Below are 23,538 nucleotides of genomic sequence, written 5' to 3'. Positions count from 1 at the left end.
ATTTATTAAAATAGCCAGTAGGTGGAGCTGTTCGCTTGTTTTGCAGCAAAGCCAAGCAAGCTGAAATTAATCAGTTTAACCAGACATGAACTATCGAGCAGATTTCAAAGGAACAAGATCTTCCTGTCTATACATCAGTCCAGATTGGAATGCATAGAAATAACTGTTTGCAGAAAAATGCAAGTGAAGTCTGTGTTGTGTGATTATTTTATTAGGTTTATAATGCTGTTTAGCATTTAAAGTCTTCATTTCAAAGCTTTAAAAATAATGTATTAGATGTTACTTATGACAATTTTGAGAGAGGCCTGGAACTTAACTCCCTCACTTCCCATTGACTTACATTATAAACTGGGTTTCAATTTACAACGGTTTCGATTTACAACCATTCCTTCTGGAACCTAACCCCAGCGTAAACTGAGGGCTACCTGTATTTTGAAATTGAACCTTACAAAATGATGAATGAAACTGCACCTTATTTTTAATGTTATATCCGAATATTGATAGTGCAACATGTAACTAACATGTAACTTTACTTTCACTTTAAAGCCATACCTTAGATCAGGAATAGAAGATGCAGCTACACCGCATCGCATGTCGATGAGCTCTAACGGTATTGGAGTAATCAACGAAAATACATTGGTTTATTTCATGAAAATATGGCCACCAAACTCCTCCCCCTCCTCCTTCATCCCCTTCTCTAATGTCTTAACATGTGCATTATCTTCTGCACGCTCGCAAACCGACCGAGGATTTCATTACAATTGGAGGATTCAATTAAAAAGAAGGTTCATACGTAATAGTGGGGGGATTTTGGCGGCCATATTTTCAAGGAATAAAGCTATGTATTTTCAGTGATTACTCCAATACCGTTAGCGCTCTTCAACATCGATGCAGTGTAGCTGCATCTTCTATTCCGGATCTAAGGTATGGCCTTAAGTTACATCGGGTGTTGACTGTCCCTTTAATGTCTTTTTAACAAATCAAACAAGCCAATAACTTTGCCTAATAATGAATACTAGTAAAATGGTCTTGCTCTTCATGGTTTAAATACAGAAGTATTAAACTAAAGAACAGTGAATGCTTTATTTTGTTTTATTTTAAATAACTAAACATTTCACAAATATGACTTTAGAAAATAATTTGACTACACAAGATTACAAGTTTGTCAGCTCAGTACAATATTATCTTTATAATCTGTTCTTATTACCAAGTTTACTAGAAAGTCAACTAGTGATCTGTGACTTTCCAGAACAGGATAGTGCATTAAAAAAAAAACAAAAAAAACACACAGGTGCTTAAATTCAGTCCATTCTACAGGTAATATTCCATTAAAGGGACACTAAACCGAAAATTTTTCTTTCATGGTTTAGATAGAGCATGCAATTTTAAGCAACTTACTCCTATTATCAATTTTTCTTTTTTCTCTTACTATCTTTATTTAAAAAGCAGGAATGTGAAGCATAGGAGCCGGCCCATATTTGGTTTACAATCTAGGTTATGCTTGCTTATTGGTGGGTAAATGTAAGCCTCCAATAAGCAAGCACTATCCATGGTGCTGGACCTAAAATGGTCTGGCTGCTAAGATTTACATTCCTGCTTTTAAAATAAAGATAGCAAGAGAACTAAGAAAAAATGGGGTTCAGTGTCCCTTTAAAGCCTTTCAGCAATGGACTGTGTGTGAAGCAGAAAAGCTAAACTTCATGAATATGAGCAGAAGGCTATTATCATGTGAAAGGTACCATGCTCAGCGCTAATTAGATTAGCTGCAATTTATTCGGAGAGATATCCTCACTAACAAAGGGCATATGTAGCAAAGCAACATGGGGCTGAGAAGATGTACCTATAGCTTTAATCAGAGAATCCAAAAATGGCAAGTTTCACACCCAATAAAAAATCATGTCCATTCAAGTGCTTTCATCTCACATTAAGTAGGAGATAAAGATAATATACTACCAACAGACTAAAGTGAAAAATGCAGCTGCAAACAAAATATACAATTAAAACATAGAACATACCATTTTAAACAGCTTTCCAATTTACTACAATTATCACATTTTCTTTGCTTTCTTGCAATCCTTTGATAAAAAGCAGGAAGGTGAATTTAGGAGCGTGCACGTGTCTCAAGTACTACATGGCAGCAGGTTTGCAAAAATGCTATACATTAGCAAGAGCACTAGATGGCAGCACTATTTCCTGTCATGTCGTGCTTCAGACATGTGCACACTACCTATCTAGACATGACATAAGTTTAAACAAAGACTAACAAGAGAACAAAGCAAGTTTGATAATAGAAGTAAATTGGAAACTTTTTTTAAAACTCTATTATCTATCTGAATCATTAAAGAAAGTGTTGGGTTTCATATCCATTTAAGCATACAATATTTTCAACAATATAGATAAAGGTCTCACACATATATATTAAAATAAAAAAAATATGTAAACAGTTATGATAAAAAAAAATAAAAAGGGGGGGCGGAGCCAACTGTCAAAGCTAACAGACGTGTTTCATATGAGCTCCTTAAGCTATATTTCATTAAATATGGTTATTTTATAGAGTTCTACTATAAATTGCAACTCTAAAACATAAGACTCTAAGCTATCTATTGGGGCACTGAAGGTAATAAGAAGTTTGCTCTGTAACTATGGTCCTAACAGTTTTATCGGCTGGTGAGCGACCTACTCATATCACCATTCATATATCTCTGTCGCTGGTATATAACATCTACCCTTTGGAGCAAGACTAAAGAACGCTGTACTTCACCCAGAGAAACTGGATTATCTAACTAACTACATTATCACGGAGAACGTAACGAGCAATGGAGGAATCCTATCATGACATCAAAATGGCGCTGGAAAAATTTGAAGCAGCATATTGCAGCAAAATGGAGGACTTGCTTGTTTCTTTGCACTCAGAGTTTGCCATGCCAATTTGCTCTTCTCCGAGCCCGGAACTTTTGTGTGGTGAGTGCTGGTCCGATCAAAGACGTGTGCTCCTCTGAGAAGCCGTTACCTCATTCCATAGATTGACTTCCAGCCTGGTCACTCAATGTGATTTCATGTACTGCTCAGTCTTGGGAGTCGCCATATACTAACTTACCTGCAGCACCAGGTTCTATCGGTGGCCTTCAGATGGGTAAGCCAACACTTAGAGGTGTCCGACTCGTCCTGCAAATAGTAGCTCAAGGAGGTTGGGATAAGACGTGCAGAAGAGCTCAGGCCTGCAACTCTAAGCGTTACTGTATGTGTACTACGGAGGGGGCGGCCGACCCCTCTTTTGAACTCCCTGTTATGCTCCATGGATCCACGACTATAGGACTATGCGCAGAGGTACTGAAGCACTGGTGGCATGGCCATCTCTCTGAAGAAGTTTGCTTTGGACATACAGAACTCTGCTGCTTGCTGCCCCAAGATCAGTTCTCTTGTAAGACTCTACATGCTCACAGGAACGGGATGGGACCCCACATTCGTTGTGTTGATAGCTGGTTCGCAGATACTCCTACAGGGATCGGGTAGTAAGTGGCAGTACAGCAGTCTCTCACAGCGTATTTTGTGTCTTCACATTGTATATGTGAACTGATATAATTTGACCTATGTTGAGAGAGATATGGTATCCAGCATCATGATCTGGCAATTTGAAGAACGGGACACTGAGAATAATCAAACTAATTGATAGACGTACCTAAGTTATTAAAGGCATATTGAACCTAAACATAGAACCAGTATAATATTGCTAGACAACAATGAATACTCTGTCGTATTTTAATGATAACATTTAGTTAAGTATTAAGGAGTATATGATTTATGACAACAAGGAACTCACTTTTCACTCTTGCCTTTATTATTATTGTACTATTAGAATTGTCCTTACCGCATAGATCAGGTTCTAATATTTTCAAATGTTACACTGGCTAGTAGATTAGCTGGGATAAGTGTATATCTAATTTACAGTCAGAGGTGAATGACTGGAACAGTTATTATGCATTTCATAAGTTATATGCCTGCTATATATGTTCTACATATTAGTTACAATAGCAGAATAGATGCTCTGTATATAGGTATCTGCCTATCTGTTTACTATTCACTATACGTTATTGCTATATATATATATATATATATATATATATATATATATATATATATATATATATATATATACACACACACATACACACATGTCATCAGCTACTATATCTTTCAAAGGCTTCTTTATGTACTACATATATGCTATTTCCATTTAGGACTAACATCACAAAAGTGTCATTATTTTAAAGCCCCTATAGAGATGGTATATAATAAAGCTATATAGTATAGTGCCTCATACCCTACCTTTTGCAGTTGAGGGGAGTTTTGTTTCATATTACATTGCATTGAGCCTTATTTTCCCCTCCGCTGTATATGTTGGAACGTTGATCCTCCTTTTTTCCCTAGCCGGCAGGGGTAGGAGGGTTGTTGTTTTGGACAGGGAAGGTATCTATTGGTTTTGACCGACTGCCAGTTTGAGGTACTAATTTTTGTGAAATACATATGATAGAGTGTCTTGATGCCTTAATTTTTAATATGTTAGTGACATAGTTTTTCCTTGCCTGTATTGCTCCTATACTTGAGGGGTCAAATTCCTGAGACTATATGATTGTGGAAAATTGATATATCCTATTGTCCTATTGCTCTCTTTCCCTATGTCCAGATCTTTATTTGAATATATGTCCTGCCTGCATACACTAAAACAGGAGCTTTTATTGAATGTTTTGATATAATTTGAACCCCTCCCCCCCCCCCCCATATCTCCCTTATTTTAAGGTTAAGCGGTGCTTACCCGCTGTTATATTATATAATTACCCAAATCATAATCATATGCTAGGGTTCATAGTTGGACCCGCCCTGATATATTATGTATTAATAGTCCTGATAAGGACATAAATTGGACTAACTAAGTTTATCAGTGTTACCTAAAGCAATTGGCCCAAAGGTGACCAGCTCATTAGTCCCACAAAAGCTATTTAGAAAATGGAAAAAATAGAGGTTTCAGATGCTCACATTCTAGTATTCTTTTAGTATTTTTTATGAAATATATCAATGTAATATGCTTTATGAAAACGTTGTTGTATAGGTTATAGCACCTGATATGTATTTTCATGTTTGTGAAAAACCTCAATAAAAAAAATAAAAATCTGAGGACAAAGGGGCAGTGTTTTTAAAAAAAACAAAAAACACTGGTCACCTTTAGTTAGACTAATAAGAGTTTGCTAGAAAGCTGCTTCATTACTGTGCATCACATAAATTAGTTTGGGGAAAGTGCTGAATTGCAATTTCATTTAGGATTCTATTTCTCACTATGCATTTCAGGTCAAGATGATCTAAAGCTCTCTTCTCTGGCAAGGTAATCCAAGACATCTCATCAGTACTGTGAGGTTCCTTAAATCATTTTAGAACTGCAAATGTTAGTGTGAGAGCTGTTTATCTTACTACACAGGACTCTGCATGTGAAAGACAAACATCTATATTACAATATAATACTCAAGAAAAGTCCCCAAATATTTTGCAAGATTTCTGTCCATGCTGTCGAGTTTTTGATCATCTAGCCTAGGGGTCAGCAACCTTGGCACTCCAGATGTTTTGGAACTACATTTCCCATGATGCTCAGACAGCCTAAAGAGTGTCTCAGCATCATGGGACATGTAGTTCCAAAACATCTGGGGATGCCAATGTTGCTGACCCCTGATCTAGCCCTTAGACTGTGCCTGCTTTTGGTATTACTAGAGGAAACAGCAATCAGCTCTTACTGGCTGAAATGGGGGGGGGGGGGGAGAAGGAAGAATTTATTAACCAGCTGATTTGTATTACTCAAAAACTAAAAGAATGGTTGCTGTGAGTCATACGATTACTATTCAAAGATTAAAAAGAATAATGCAGAGTTTAACTGATTTTATTGATTTCAATTGCATTTGAGAAATAAGGTATAAGGCACAGTAATTTTCCTTTCAACTTTTTTTTTTTTTTTTTTTTATCAAGAGCTACAGATATGCAGCGACCTAATGAGACCTGCAGTGACAGAGAAGGTGACAGATGTATTTACTACAGAACAGTACTGTGTTACTTACACACAAGCCCACAGTGATGTCAGCGGTGCCATGCACAGAACCTATAGCCAGTTATGTTGCAGCACTAAAGGACACATATGGATTTTACCACAAGTGTCAAAAGTATATAAAAGCCCCTAAAGACTGAAAAATACATTTTGCAGAGCTTAGTTGCTTTGAAGACTTTTGTGGCTCTTTAACCCCTTAGTGACCGGAGCACTTTTCGATTTGTTGACCGTTTGGGACCAAGGCTATTTTTACATTTCTGCGGTGTTTGTGTTTAGCTGTAATTTTCCTCTTACTCATTTACTGTACCTAAACATATTACCGGTATATAGCGTTTTTCTCGCCATTAAATGGACTTTCTAAAGATACCATTATTTTCATCATATCTTATAATTTACTATTAAAAATTTTTTATAAAATATGAGGAAAAAATGGAAAAAAACAATTTTTTCAAACTTTGACCCCCAAAATCTGTTGCACATCTACAACCACCCAAAAACACCCATGCTAAATAGTTTCTAAATTTTGTCCTGAGTTTAGAAATACCCAATGTTTACATGTTCCTTGCATTTTTTGCAAGTTATAGGGCACTAAATAAAAACAGAATTTATGTTTACCTGATAAATTACTTTCTCCAACGGTGTGTCCGGTCCACGGCGTCATCCTTACTTGTGGGATATTCTCTTCCCCAACAGGAAATGGCAAAGAGCCCAGCAAAGCTGGTCACATGATCCCTCCTAGGCTCCGCCTTCCCCAGTCATTCGACCGACGTAAAGGAGGAATATTTGCATAGGAGAAATCATATGATACCGTGGTGACTGTAGTTAAAGAAAATAAATTATCAGACCTGATTAAAAAACCAGGGCGGGCCGTGGACCGGACACACCGTTGGAGAAAGTAATTTATCAGGTAAACATAAATTCTGTTTTCTCCAACATAGGTGTGTCCGGCCCACGGCGTCATCCTTACTTGTGGGAACCAATACCAAAGCTTTAGGACACGGATGAAGGGAGGGAGCAAATCAGGTCACCTAGATGGAAGGCACCACGGCTTGCAAAACCTTTCTCCCAAAAATAGCCTCAGAAGAAGCAAAAGTATCAAATTTGTAAAATTTAGTAAAAGTGTGCAGAGAAGACCAAGTCGCTGCCTTACATATCTGATCAACAGAAGCCTCGTTCTTGAAGGCCCATGTGGAAGCCACGGCCCTAGTGGAATGAGCTGTGATTCTTTCAGGAGGCTGCCGTCCGGCAGTCTCGTAAGCCAATCTGATGATGCTTTTAAGCCAAAAAGAGAGAGAGGTAGAAGTTGCTTTTTGACCTCTCCTTTTACCAGAATAAACAACAAACAAGGAAGATGTTTGTCTAAAATCCTTTGTAGCATCTAAATAGAATTTTAGAGCACGAACTACATCCAAATTGTGCAACAAACGTTCCTTCTTTGAAACTGGATTCGGACACAAAGAAGGTACGACTATCTCCTGGTTAATGTTTTTGTTAGAAACAACTTTCGGAAGAAAACCAGGTTTAGTACGCAAAACCACCTTATCTGCATGGAACACCAGATAAGGAGGAGAACACTGCAGAGCAGATAACTCTGAAACTCTTCTAGCAGAAGAAATTGCAACCAAAAACAAAACTTTCCAAGATAATAACTTAATATCAACGGAATGTAAGGGTTCAAACGGAACCCCCTGAAGGACTGAAAGAACTAAATTGAGACTCCAAGGAGGAGTCAAAGGTTTGTAAACAGGCTTGATTCTAACCAGAGCCTGAACAAAAGCTTGAACATCTGGCACAGCTGCCAGCTTTTTGTGAAGTAACACAGACAAAGCAGAAATCTGTCCCTTCAAAGAACTTGCAGATAATCCTTTCTCCAAACCTTCTTGAAGAAAGGATAGAATCTTAGGAATTTTTATCTTGTCCCAAGGGAATCCTTTAGATTCACACCAACAGATATATCTTTTCCATATTTTATGGTAGATTTTTCTAGTTACAGGCTTTCTGGCCTGAACAAGAGTATCAATGACAGAATCTGAGAACCCTCGCTTTGATAAAATCAAGCGTTCAATCTCCAAGCAGTCAGTTGGAGTGAGACCAGATTCGGATGTTCGAACGGACCTTGAACAAGAAGGTCCCGTCTCAAAGGTAGCTTCCATGGTGGAGCCGATGACATATTCACCAGGTCTGCATACCAAGTCCTGCGTGGCCACGCAGGAGCTATCAAGATCACCGATGCCCTCTCCTGATAGATCCTGGCTACCAGCCTGGGGATGAGAGGAAACGGTGGGAATACATACGCTAGTTTGAAGGTCCAAGGTGCTACTAGTGCATCTACTAGAGTCGCCTTGGGATCCCTGGATCTGGACCCGTAGCAAGGAACCTTGAAGTTCTGACGAGAGGCCATCAGATCCATGTCTGGAATGCCCCACAACTGAGTAATTTGGGCAAAGATTTCCGGATGGAGTTCCCACTCCCCCGGATGAAATGACTGACGACTCAGAAAATCCGCTTCCCAATTTTCCACTCCTGGAATGTGGATTGCAGACAAGTGGCAGGAGTGAGACTCCGCCCATTGAATAATTTTGGTCACTTCTTCCATCGCCAGGGAACTCCTTGTTCCCCCCTGATGGTTGATGTACGCAACAGTCGTCATGTTGTCCGATTGAAACCGTATGAATTTGGCCTTTGCAAGCTGAGGCCAAGCCTTGAGAGCATTGAATATCGCTCTTAGTTCCAGAATATTTATCGGGAGAAGAGATTCTTCCCGAGACCAAAGACCCTGAGCTTTCAGGAGTCCCCAGACCGCGCCCCAGCCCACCAGACTGGCGTCGGTCGTGACAATGACCCACTCTGGTCTGCGGAAGCTCATCCCCTGTGACAGGTTGTCCAGGGACAGCCACCAACGGAGTGAATCTCTGGTCCTCTGATCTACTTGTATCGTCGGAGACAAGTCTGTATAATCCCCATTCCACTGACTGAGCATGCACAGTTGTAATGGTCTCAGATGAATTCGCGCAAAAGGAACTATGTCCATTGCCGCGACCATCAAACCTATTACTTCCATGCACTGCGCTATGGAAGGAAGAGGAACAGAATGAAGTACTTGACAAGAGTTTAGAAGTTTTGATTTTCTGGCCTCTGTCAGAAAAATCCTCATTTCTAAGGAGTCTATTAATGTTAAACACCAAAAAACTCTAAGCCATCTCCGTGGAGATGTTGCCTGTACAACGGCAAAGAGAATGACTGGGGAAGGCGGAGCCTAGGAGGGATCATGTGACCAGCTTTGCTGGGCTCTTTGCCATTTCCTGTTGGGGAAGAGAATATCCCACAAGTAAGGATGACGCCGTGGACCGGACACACCTATGTTGGAGAAAGTAGCAATTTTTTCAAAATTAGCGCTAGTTACATTGGGACACTGATATCTGTCAGGAATCCCTGAATATCCTTTAACATGTATATATATATATATATATATATATATATATATATATATATATATATATATATATATTTAGAAGACATCCCAAAGTATTGATCTAGGCCCATTTTGGTATATTTCATGCCACCATTTCACCGCCAAATGCGTTCAAATAAAAAAAAAAAGTTCACTTTTTCACAAATTTTTTCACAAACTTTAGGTTTCTCACTGAAATTATTTACAAACAGCTTGTGCAATTATTGCACAAATGGTTTTAAATGCTTCTCTGGGATCCCCTTTGTTCAGAAATAGCAGACATATATGGCTTTTACGTTGCTTTTTGGTAATTAGAAGGCCGCTAAATGCCACTGCGCACCACACGTGTATTATGCGCAGCAGTGAAGGGGTTAATTAGGGAGCTTGTAGGGTTAATTTTAGCTTTAGTGTAGTGTAGTAAACAACCCCAAGTATTGATCTAGGCCCATTTTGGTATATTTCATGCCACCATTTCACCGCCAAATGCGATCAAATTAAAAAAAACTTTAAATATTTCACAATTTTAGGTTTCTCACTGAAATTATTTACAAACAGCTTGTGCAATTATGGCACAAATTGTTGTAAATGCTTCTCTGGGATCCCCTTTGTTCAGAAATAGCAGACATATATGGCTTTGGCGTTGCTTTTTGGTAGTTAGAAGGTCGCTAAATGCCGCTGCGCATCACACGTATATTATGTCTAGCAGTGAAGGAGTTAATTAGGTAGCTTGTAGGGAGCTTGCAGGGTTAATTTTAGCTTTAGTGTAGAGGTCAGCCTCCCACCTGACACATCCCACCCCCTGATCCCTCCCAAACAGCTCCCTTCCCTCCCCCACCCCACAATTGTCCCCGCCATCTTAAGTACTGGCAGAAAGTCTGCCAGTACTAAAATAAGTTTTTTGGGGGGTTTTAGGTTTTTTTTTAAAAAAAAAATTCTTCTGCTGTGTAGGACCCCCCTTAGCCCCCAACCTCCCTGATCCCCCCCCCCCAAACAGCTCTTTAACCCCCCCCCCCCCCCCATGCCTTTATTGTGCACCATATTGGGTACTGGCAGTTTGAAAAATAATAATGTATTTAAATTTTTTTATTTTATTAAATATTTTTGTAGTGTAGCTGCCCCCCCCCTCAACATCCAACCCCCCACCCTCTCCCAGATGCCTTGATTTGAAAATCCCACCCTCCCCAGTCCTCTCTCCCACCCTCCAGATCTACAGCATATTGATGCTGTTTGCATAGATCTCACGTGCACGTGCGCGCCCGTGCACGCGCCCGCACAAGATCCCTCCCCCCTCCTCCACCAATAACTGCCCACCCGCCTCCCTGGATGAGCTCCCACCCACCAACGGTAACGGCTATCGATAGCCGATGCAGAGAGGGCCACAGAGTGGCTCTCTCTGCATCGGATGGCTAAAAACAGTTATTGCAGGATGCCTCAATATTGAGGCATTACTGCAATAACATGAAAGCAGCTGGAAGCTATCAGGATCGCTTCCACTGCTTTCAAAGACCAACAACGTATGGGGTACGTCCTTGCATTTTTTTGCAGGACGTACCCTACGTCGTTGGTCGTTAAGGGGTTAAAGGGAGACTGAACCCAATTTTTTTCTTTCATGACTCAGAGCATGCAATTTTAAGCAACTTTCTAAATTTACTCCTATTATCATTTTTTCTTTGTTCTCTTGCTATCTTTATTTGAAAATCATGAATGTAAATCTTAGCAGCCAGCCCATTTTAGGTTCAGCACCATGGATAGCGCTTATTTATTGGAGGCTGACATTTACCCACCAATAAGCAAGCATAACCCAGGTTCTCAACCAAAAATGGGCCGGCTCCTATGCATCACATTCATGCTTTTTAAATAAAGATAGCATGAGAACGAAGAAAATTGACAATAGGAGTAAATAGAAAGATGCTTAAAATTGCATGCTCTATCTGAATCATTAAAGAAAAAAACTGAGTTTAGTGTCCCTTTAATGACATTTTATGCACTAATCCATTATTACTAAAGAAGATTCTTAATATCTTTTTTTATAGAATATTCATGAAAAAATAATATATTTTGATAGCTGAAAGTCAAACAAATAAGAACATTAAGGGCTTGGCAGGTCATGTATGCACAAAAGACTATAAAATAATACACTTAGAAGTGCACAGAATACTGTCTGCAAATGTTTCAAACACATTTTGAAAATGACGTTATTAATATTAGTGTTCAATATTATGGAATTCAATGGACTGCTTCTCTTAACATGGGAGGAAAACTCATTGTAAAAAACAATTTTCAAGACAAGCTGACTCAGTTGGAGATAGAAAGCAGAACTAAAGCCAGTGATAGTCTGTGGCTAATAACACAAAACACACTATGGACCCAATGTTGTAAGCAACTTCACAATTGCGCTATAATATAAAGATATGCGGATGGGGATCAATATTGCAGGTGAAATGTTCTAAACGGATGAAATTATTGTTAGAAGGAAGTCTCACCAAGAAGCGTTTTACTGTACTTCACAGTGGGAGGCCAGGGTTCTCTGCCACTGGCGGAATGTTAAAAGCAGTATCGCTACATGCAATGAGGTATAATGTAAATGATCCCTACAAACAGAATTTACGTGTGACCCAAAACTCAACCTCTTGTTACAATACAAGTTCATACACGTTTATTAATAAGCTTTTTTATTATTAATAATGGTAATAAAGGTGATCACATACATAGCGAATATATAGGGGTTTCATGGGAGTAACCAGTATATTATAACGGAGAAACATCGCCGGAAATTTCTAAGGTTCTAAATTATATCCTCCAGTTTAGGTAAACATTTTCACACATACCCGTCTCACCAGCCTGTTAGTGGTGAGATTACCAATTTTAAGAGATCTACTGAGGATACAGTGAAACTTAGTTTGCACATAGATTATGTGAACTCTTACTTAACAGAAACCATTTTTTTATATTTACTGAACACTCAGTATATGTTTAAATATGAAACTCACCACACTGCCAAGATCCACATTCACTTGCAATGCAGTTGGATTGTTCAAAATGCAGCAAGCCCTAGACTATCCTATGAATAGTACACATGAATAGTACACTGCCACTCATCTGCACAATGAGGAGTCAGCCCACTATTTATAACGTTTCACCCAGTGGGCGATTTGCAAGACTGACCAGACAAATAAGCATTTCTCACTGGCTTGGCGATGTTTAGAACATCAAGCCCTATATGAGAATATAGCAAAATAACTCAAATTTAGCACTATATATGATGAAATATATACATTTTTATTTGAATATGTTATTTGTAATGCATCAAAGATATATATATATATATAATAAATACAATCAATTCATTGAGCTTTCCTTTGTGTGCTTAGCAAGTCATATCATTCTAAAAAAGGAGTATTACATGTCTTAGGCAAACAGCAATCCCTATCTGAAAGTTACACCAACTTGTATTTTGCAAAAATGTATTAAGCCAGGTCTTTACTCCTAAACTTCAAGTAAATCTGTCAACCCTCTTATAAATTACAGCAAACACCATAGTAACGATAGCAGATCATCATGCGCCAAACTATATGCCGATAAGCAGGGGCTGACAAATCTAAATTAAAGTCGGCAGAATAATGAATGGATACTTGTGTAAAATTGCGCTTGTCCTACACTCCCTAAAGAGACCAAAAATCTAATTCTGTAACCTAGATTTTCTTCCAAATGCTGCAAATGGTCTAAACCGGCTATTGATTTGCCGCATTTGGAAAAAAAACTAGGTTACAGAATTTGCTTTCTAACCTCTCCAGGGAGTGTGGGAAAAACACATTTTTTTCAAACAAAAACAAGAGATGTGAAGATTCACCATATAACAGATCTAGAAGTAAAATTATAGGAGTTGTGGCTTTCTGATTCCCAGCACTTGCTAACCCTTAATAATCCTAACAACTTTATAAATGTTACACCAACAAGCTAACAGCAGTCTGTTCTAGTCCCTAGTTTACTCCCTACTGTAAATAAACTATGTTTCAAGTGTAGATCACTATTATGTTTGATTCTACATGGGAATTTTGGAAATGATATATAGCCAATTTAACTCAACTATGTTTGAAAACCATTCTGCGTGTTCTGTAACTAATTAAACTTTTGATGATATAGTAAAATACCTCATTGAAAGCCATTACTGCTAAAGCAAGAAATGTGTATGAGGATGTTAATTATCAATTGAGTAATCAGCAAATGCATAATAGTGATACAAGCAATAACTTTGGGCCCAGTAATCTAAAGATCTCCGCTATGGTGAGATTATCCAAAACATCTCATCAGTACTGTGAAGTCTCTCAAAGAAATTTAGAAAGGCAAATGTTAGCTTGAGAGCTGTTTATCTCACTATGCAGGTTCTAGATGTGAAGGAGAGACACATACGTTACAATATAATGCTCAAAAGAACCCCTCCTGAAAGATTTTGTGTGGTTCTCTTCATTCTGGTGAGTTTTTAATCTTCAGGCCCTTAGTCTGAATTTCTAATAAGTAGTAGATTTATATTCAGACAAATTCAAAAGTTAGTTCCATTTTCCCTCCCCATGTCATCAGCCAATCACAAAATGCATATACTGTGAATTTTAGTTTATAAAACAAATACTCCTTTAAAAAAAATGATTTGCTGTTCCGTTATAGATTACTTTGTGTTTAAGTGATAAGTCATTAAATATCTTCTGTTACACCAACATTTTATGATCTATCACCATGCCAATGGCTAGGCTGTCTGTTGCATTGTATTAATTATTAGAACAGTAGTACTGTACCCACAGTCTGACAGTTATCACTGGGTTATCTCCATGCACTCTGTTATACCTGTGACATTAATCTGCTGATAGCCATCAGTGTTTGTTTTACACCAATGTGAAAACAGCAACTAGTGCAGGGATGCCAAATCAATGGCACCTATACCCAAGGTGTCACCGGAAAAAAACATATGCTGGAAATGTGCCTCTTGGTTAAACACAATAGTGGTTGCTTTCATTTGGCTATTACTGACCCAGGCAGCCTAATGCATCTTTTCAGGACTCACCAGGGAAACTACAATTTCCTACATGCAGCAGCCTATGGATAAGTTCACTGTCATGTAGCTGCAGTGACTATTAAAGGCACAGCATGGGCAAATGCAGTTGACAGGGCAAATATTACACAACATATACTGCATGCTTATATACACATATTGACATTAATTATAGTGGCCTGTTTTAGTACACACTGCCACCAATGTCTACATCTCCTATAACACAGCTGGCTTTACTTTTACACTGTAATACTTTATTTTATGAATCCATACACTCTATAAAAATGATGCCTTACTTTATTTTATGGTTGTACAACAGCAAGAGTCCACAGCACCAAATAAAGAGGAAAAGTTCTTGTCTTTATGTCATTTATTTTCTTTTAGCTTACAAAAAGCATGTAGGCACACAGCAGCAAACAAAAGCAACGTATCGGGCTATTCACCCTTAATCATGCTAATACAGGGCACCTGTATGCTGCTACTTAAAGGGACAGTCTAGGCCAAAATAAATTTTCATGATTCAGATAGAGCATGTAATTTTAAACAATTTCCAATTTACTTTTATCACCAATTTTGCTTTGTTCTATTGGTATTATTAGTTGAAAGCTTAACCTAGGAGGTTCATATGCTAATTTCTTAGACCTTGAAGGCCACCTCTTTTCAGAATGTATTTTAACAGTTTTTCACCACTAGAGGGTGTTAGTTCATGTATTTCATATAGATAACACTGTGCTCATGCACGTGAAGTTATCTGGGAGCAGGCACTGATTGGCTAAACTGCAAGTCTGTCAAAAGAACTGAAATAAAAGGGCAGTTTGCAGAGGCTTGGATACAAGATAATCACAGAGGTTAAAAGTATATTAATATAACTGTGTTGGTTATGCAAAACTGGGGAATGGGTAATAAAGGGATTATCTATCTTTTAAAACAATAAAAATTCTGGTGTAGACTGTCCCTTTAAATACCATATCACTTAACCCTTACATTCCCATTTACAAAGAGATGTTAAAATACACAGTTTACTGCCACCTAGTGGTCACAGTTTAATACAAAAAAACTGTTTTCCCCTATTAAAAACAAAATTGCTTATACATATAAACTTTTATATTTATCTTATATGATATGATACAATCATGCAATCACTTTATTTTATTAATTCATACACTAAAAATGATGCCTTACAGTATTTGCTTATATATTGTATGGATTTACCTTAAGAAATGTCTTTAATGTCCCTTTAAGTTTTTAAACAAAAGGAACCATGGGCACAATAGAACATTTTTAAGAAGGTTGTTGGAAATTTGGACACAAACTCTCAGACAGGTTTGCCACTTTTGCACTAGTGTGTTAACGTGAATGCGCCTGTGTATAAAAGGGACAGTAAAGTCAAATTTAAACTTACAGTGTCTGAAACATGAAATTTGAAACAAATTTTCAGTTTTCTTCTATTTTCAAATATACTTTGTTCTTTTTGCTGAAAAGCATACTGAGGAAAGTTCAGAAGCAGCAAGTCGTCACTATTTGCAACTACCTTTAACTTATTACTTAGATCAGTACAAGAGCTGGTTTATATCTGAACTTAAAATACATCAAATGAGACCAGAAAAAATACACTTTAGAGGGTTTTCAATATGCTGGACTGGATCAGTAATAATATAGAATGTAACAGCTGATGTATACTATGCAAATACAGAAATGTTATTTTAAAAGTCCCTTTAATTCAGACCTGCCATCCCTCTCACAATAAAATATATATATATATATATATATATATATATATATATATATATATATACACACATATATACACATACACACATATACACACACATATATAAAATCTGAGTTCCTTAATCATTTTGTAGAACCCAAGTATTTGCTACAAGTTTGCTTACAAACTCAGACAATATTAAAAGAACATTAAAGCCAAATCCCACATAAAATGTTTAAATATAGAGGTGTAATAATGAGCATTTTAAAATTAAGATTTGTAAAATTACTACCCTGTCCCTTTAACTCTGTGCAACAGACCATTAATGTCTTATTGCAGAAAATTGATACTTTAAAGTGATTGTATACTTTAAGTATGCGCTGGCTAGTTTATATCATTACAATTAAAAACAGGGGCACTTTAATTGATTCTTTTTTTTTTTTTAAAGACACTTTGTTTCTGAAATATTTACCATTTGGAGATGTTAAACATTGCGCTGTTCCTTCGCCTGCATCTCCTAATGTATTTAGATGAGCGATCACAAATCTGGCTTCATCCAATCGTTGCGTGCCCCATGAGTTGGATGCCAAGTGGGGCACGCAACGATTGGATGAAGCCGGATTTGTCATCGCTGCTCAGCTAAATAAAGTAGGAAATGCGGGCGAAGGAATGACGCAGTGTTTAACATCTCTAAATGGTAAATATTTTAGAAATTAAGCGTCTAAAAAAAAATAATCAATGAAAGTACCCCTGTTTTTTATAGTAATTTGATATACTAGCCAGCAAACACTTAAAGTTTACAATCACTTTAATGAATATCTGTCTAGATCAGCACACACCAGTTTGTGAGTGTTACAAGTAACAAAACAATCTGAAACAGAAAATTACTATGTAAAGGGACAGGAAACCCCAACATTTTATTTCATGATTTGGATAGAACATACAATTTTAAACACCTTTCCAATTTACGTCCATTATCAGATTTGCTTAATTCTCTCGTTAAGCTTTGCTGAATGAACAACATTGCACTACTGAACACATCTAGTCAACCAATCACAAAAGACAAATGCGTGCAGGCACTAATTAGCAGCAGCTCCCACTAGTGTAGGATATGTGTGTATTCTTTTTCAACAAAGGATATAAAGAGAACCAAGCACATTTGAAAATAGAAGTGAATGTAAAAGTGTCTGAAAATTACATGCTTTATTGGAATCATCCAAGTTCAATTTTGACTTTCCTATCCCTTTAACTCAATGCCATCTCAATCCAGGATGGAACTAAGAACAGCCACTTATGAATCAGCTCTGTGGACAACGTTATTTCAAAAAGGGTTAATTTTACAGGTTTTCCCAAACCAATATCTGCAACACTTAAAAGCACTCCCCATTCATCTATCCCCCTGGAAAATACATTTCCGGCATACTATACCCACTCAGCATTATATATCAATATTCCCATTAATGACTGTATGTCTTGTAGAAGCCCCTTTTCAACTATCGGTAAACACGCCTTACCATTAGTTGCCTCTTTAAACATTTGCTTTTTACATTACAAAATGCTTGATTGTCTTAGCATTGATTTCTGTACTCTTGTTCAGACTTGTCACTAGATAATTGCACAAATTGCACTTATAATACTTAATTGTCACTGTTGTTCACAAGAGGATTGACAGATACATGCAAGGTGCTTACTGTCACCTAATGCTACACTGGCTTTGTGTGATGTCTTTTTAAACACATTTTCTAAAAATCTTCCACAAATAAGAAGCATCTCATCATAAGGCAGCAGATTTTTCCATATAGGATGAAGGCATTTAAATTGAGTTTGTTTTGTTTTCTAAATAACTGAGCAATGGTTCTGCTTAATAGTTCACCAATATTAAATAAATATAAATATTTCCTTAGAACTGTCCCAAAAACAGAAATGGAGCTCTCGCATTAACATTCCACACACAAAGCTTCCAATATTTTTACTACACAGTGGGGTACTCATCAGTCCACAAACAGAAATAGATCATACAGTTTTTATTCATCAAATATAAAAAGGAAAAAGCACTTTATTACTTCATAAAGTAAAGAGACATGGCTCAGATTGTATACACAAGAAGGCCAAATGAGTAATTCACAAAGAGGAAGGTGGATTTTTATTGTGGCAGGTCCATGAAAGCCACATTAAATTAATTTATATGTGCACAGTTTGTATAAGCAATTAAAGAAACATGAAACCCCAAAAATGTATATCAATATTCAGATACAGCATACAATTTTAAACAGCATTCCAATTTACTTCTATGATCAATTTTGCTTTATTTTCATGGTATCCTTTATTGAATGAGCAGCAATGCACTACTAGGAGTTAGCAGAACTAATCTGTAAGCCAATGTCCAAAGGCATATATGTACAGCCACCAATCAGCAGCTAGCGCCCAGTTCCTGAGTCTACCTAGGTATTATTTTAACAAAGAATACAAAGAGAACAAAGCAAATTATATAATGTAAGTAAATTGGAAAGTTGATTCAAATTGTATGCTCATGCTGAATCACGAATGAAAAAAAAATTTGGATTTCATATCCCTTTAAGTACTGAATTGCAGAAGATCTGAATGCAAAATAAATATATTAAAAGAATTTAAAACGGTCAGCATTATTATTAATCGTGCTTTCCTAATTACTTGAAAATACTGGTGAGATCTTATCTCCCTTTACTATAGTTAATTAGGTCTAGTTGTAAATGGGTGTGTCCACTGCTCTAAGCAATATCTGTCTTGTATGTAGTTGATTTAGGCTATTTGCAGTATTTTTAAGGAAACCTGCATTATAGAATTTGCTTTTAGGATTCTCTGGGGAGGGTGGGACAAGCAAATATTTTACACACAGCAATGTATTTTACAGCAATATAAAGCAGAATAAATGTATATTGTAAATTTTTCAACATTTAATATTACAATCTCAAACTGTATCATGACCCTTTAAAGGGGCATTAAGCAAAACAAAATGTATGTGCAACTTGTATATAAAAGAGCACATAATACTAACCTCACCACAATAATACAAACTGTATTTTTCAACACAATAATATCTATCTTTAAAAAAAATGTAAGAGACTTTAAACTTCCTCTTTCAGATGCAAGAAAGAAAAAAATATAATGGCAGCCATTTTAATATCCCCAACAAAATGCCTAGAAAATATATTTTTATGCAAATATTTGAACCAGATTTACCATACTCACAGAAAACACATATATTGTATTTTCCTTAAACAAAGAGGAAAGAAACTACATGATGTTTATTCTACCAAGTAAAAATATCCCAGTTAATATGCAACAAAGGGAATCAGATTATCCCATTACACAATAATTAAAGGGCATCGTTTTTCTGAGTAAATGTGACCAGCAAACTCTGTTAATATATAATGAATGGGTCCTCAACTTGGAAATTACAAATGGATCTTCCCTTCATTTCTGGCATTTCTCTACACTGACCTCCAAATTTCCAGCAATCACATCTGGTATTAAATTAACATCCAGATTTACTCGGCCACAGAGACGTGCAAAATAACCATTGAGTGCAGAATCCTACATTTATACTTTTGGATAACAAATATTTATTCTAAGTCTGGCTGCATTTCATCAGCCTCTGGCAGTCACTGGGTAACGAACAAAAAAGGTATTGAATAAATAAACCGAATTACCCACAATGTCTCCTAAATATATATGTTCCAATCTGAACAAAAGCAAACATATAACATATACTATTTAATTAACCAACGATTTCCGATACACTTCGCGCTTGCTCGGAATATTCCGGCAACTAATGTGCTACGGAAATAGCCGAGAGGAGGCGAGGCCACCGACTCCGCCCGAATATTTCCGAAGCCCCGACAGGGCGCTGTCCATCTCCTCAACCGCCTGAACAGTGCGAGTCCCGGGATCGGGGACAAGTAGAAAGTGATAAATATGATAAGAAAGCACCATTGCCACATTTTTGTATTTATTTGTATAGAGACCCGGATGCCTCGCATCCACAGTCAAGCATACTGGCCTAATAAAATACATTTTCCCAAGCGCACAACCTCCATCTGCAATAAAACAAATGAATAATCCCATAAAGCCCCACTTCGTAAAACAATGCTCGCCATATGTTGACTGTATGTACACCACTAAAACCTCACTGCACAACATCCTTGTGAGTAAAATGACATTTGAAGATTCAGTGATGGCGCTCGCATTACACTCCTATTCGGTGATACTTTCAAAATACTATATTAACAATTTGACATTAACTCGGGAGGAAAATCAGACATCAAGAAATACAATAAAAAGGGTGGCCATCTTTATAAAGGTCTACAAATAAGGATATAACAAGTGGACTATAGACATGTAATTTATGCATTGGGGAATTACAATAAAAAAAGGAGAAAACAAAACGAGAAATCATGCAAATCTCACACGCGGCAATATCTGCCATTGTGACACCCAGTTTTTTTGTTTTGTTTTTTACTGATGAATAACTATACTAACCAACCCTCTTTGATATGCACCTACCGTTAACCCTGTAATGCTCACAAATTGAGACAGCCCTCAACCAACCTACTGATCAGCAATTAAGCTTGGGATGCCCACATCATCAACACTTGTCTCCCCAATTATCTGTTATCAGTAGTTTGTTAATCATGTAATGTACGTATTTGATAAGCATCTATCTTCGCCACCCCTCTGTGATTGCCTAACGTCACACTACACTGCCACTCTCATCAGCACCTCTGTATTGCCATTATGTTATCAGCACCTGACATTACTTCTTTCATACATTTCTGTGAAAAGCATCTAAAGATAAGCTAAGAATACATTTCAAACTTCCAAACCCATATGCTGAGCACCATGCATTCACCATCTACCTATTTATATGAACCCCTAAACTGAATTTACTTATGATTCCTCGCAATTAAACCCAAATAACCATTCTGACGATTTCCTACCCTCACCCCCTGCATTGCCTCCGCCTCTACCCACCATCTCTGTATAAGCTATGGCGTCGGGCTCTCTGGGAACTGTAATTATTTCAGCCATCCTGTCACACTAGAGAACAATCATGGTGTGTTTATGCGAAGCAGCGCGTAATTACTGCCCGTGTGTCACAGCAGCTGGGTGTGCAAATGACACGAGTTGCTAATAACCAACCAAGCTCACACCATCAGCTCAGTGAGGACACAACCAACACGATAAGGAGCTTTAACCCCCTGGCTGCAAAACAGGGCCGCATATCAGGCTTTCTCTGGCAGCCAAGGGGTTAACTGATTGAGATACTGACTAAAGGCATTAAATCCTCATTACGGGCTGGGGGTTTCAGCACCACAAGCTGTGAACAGCTCCCTATAATCAGTGCACGGGACAGGCTTCATTAAATATGGCGGCTCACACAGCATAAGGGAAGAGGGGAGGGCACTTACTTCATCTGCTTCACGATGGTGCTTTTCCCAGATTCCCCGGCCCCTGTAGGGTCAGAGAGAATAGACTCCATCAGATTGGGTATGTAACAGTAGGGCCCAAAGACAGATGTTCACCACATATTTAAACATATTTATTTGTATGATAAATTGCTATGTTTTAAATTTATCATTTGATTTGTGATTTAAACACATTTCTAAATTCAATTTCATATAATAGATTACAAGGATCATTTATCATTTTATACATCCAAGCTGACTTGCACAGAATGAAAACGACACATATAGCTTGCTTTAATGTACAATATCTATCAACATGTGCCTACAATATATATATATATATATATATATATATATATATATATATATATATATATATATATATATATATATATATATGTGTGTGTGTGTCTGTATGCATGTATGTGTTTCGTTTTAAACAGACAACCAAATTACAAACACACAATGCATATATTAAGATTTATTCATATACCATAAAGGTCTCAAGGTAATAATTATTTGATAATCTATACAGTTGGAAATTGTGAATTCCACGCCCCCACCAATGTATAATAGTATATATATATATATATATATATATATATATATATATATATATATATTATACTTCTTTCTCCTTAGTAAATTAATAACACATCCTTTGCAGATCCCGCCCCATGGAGTGTATTAAAGGAGTAGATGTGCTTTTTAATATGGTACCTATACAACACCTACATTTACATAATTGATAGCACATTGATGCCAATCGTATACCTAATGCACCAATAAATGTATGAAAAAAGGATGTATTTTTCATTTTAAAGGTGACCATTTTTATTAAGATAGCATTATAGTCACCAAAGATATACTGACACCATTCAACATATAATATATATTTAAATACATTACAGAGGTGGCAAATTAACAGGGATACAATGTATTATCAGGATATAAACTGATTGGGGTTGCATATTTTCTTTCTCCCCAGAAGCAATATTGTAGCATTACTGGCGTGATGATCCCACCCCTCACTAAAGAACAGAGATGTAGATTTACAATAAAGGATTATTTTATGCCTACTCTCTCTATGAATAGTGCAGGTGTGAATATACCAGAATTATAACTTAAACACATACGTGTGATTTGTATCAATGTGTATATTTTTATTATAAGGACAACTATATGTGCATCTCACCAAGGAGCAGTAGTTTGACATCCTTGGCCGCACTGATCCCATCCTCCTTGAGGTTTTTCTCGATCTGTTTGCTTCTCTCTAGTGCTGCTCTCTCCTCCGCGCTCAGGGTGCAGCCCATGACTGCTCGGGGGGTCCCGGGTCCGGCGGGAGCGGGCGGGGGTCCCGGGTCCTAGTCCCGGTGGGTTGGGGGATGTTGCCCCGGTCCTGATCCCGGTTGGAGACGGGAATAAGCTGGTATTAATGCCCTGTGTATGACCACGGTCTCTCAGTGTATCGAGCTAGCTAGCAGGCTTTGACTGTCGCTTAGTATCACGATATCCCGGTGTCTCAGCCTCTGTCTCTTTGCTGCCGCTCTGACGTCAGTAGGCGCGTGCCCGATAGAGAAGACAGACTACGAGTGAGATCGCGAGCGGGCACTAGCCCAGGCCCCGCCCCTCCGCGCGAGAGCTTTCGGTGACCCCGGCTGTCAGGAGTCCATCAAATATCTGATTCCACCGTGTCTATACAGAAGCATACATATGCACATACAGGCAAAAGCATAGCTTTATCTATTTATCCATCTATCTATCCAGGTGGCTAGATATAGATAGAGAGATAAATAGAAAGAT

General features: G+C 37.6%; 1 protein-coding gene across 2 annotated transcripts in view; it reads right to left on the bottom strand.

Annotated features, from left to right (window-relative positions):
* Positions 1-23,293, bottom strand: part of GNAO1 (G protein subunit alpha o1) — a 471,718-nt gene extending 448,425 nt beyond the window's left edge. For both annotated transcript variants that reach the window (XM_053700323.1, XM_053700322.1), the window contains exons 1-2: positions 22,931-23,293; positions 21,739-21,781 (exon numbers count right to left, since the gene is read on the bottom strand). In XM_053700323.1, the coding sequence (XP_053556298.1) occupies positions 21,739-21,781; positions 22,931-23,048 (161 nt within the window). In that variant the 5' untranslated portion in view covers positions 23,049-23,293. The remainder of the gene's footprint in view (positions 1-21,738; positions 21,782-22,930) is intronic.
* Between the last annotated feature and the right edge of the window lie 245 nt (positions 23,294-23,538).

The sequence above is a fragment of the Bombina bombina genome, chromosome 1, assembly GCF_027579735.1.
Source record: "Bombina bombina isolate aBomBom1 chromosome 1, aBomBom1.pri, whole genome shotgun sequence".
NCBI lineage: Eukaryota > Metazoa > Chordata > Amphibia > Anura > Bombinatoridae > Bombina > Bombina bombina.
This window is presented reverse-complemented; position numbering and strand designations above follow the sequence as displayed.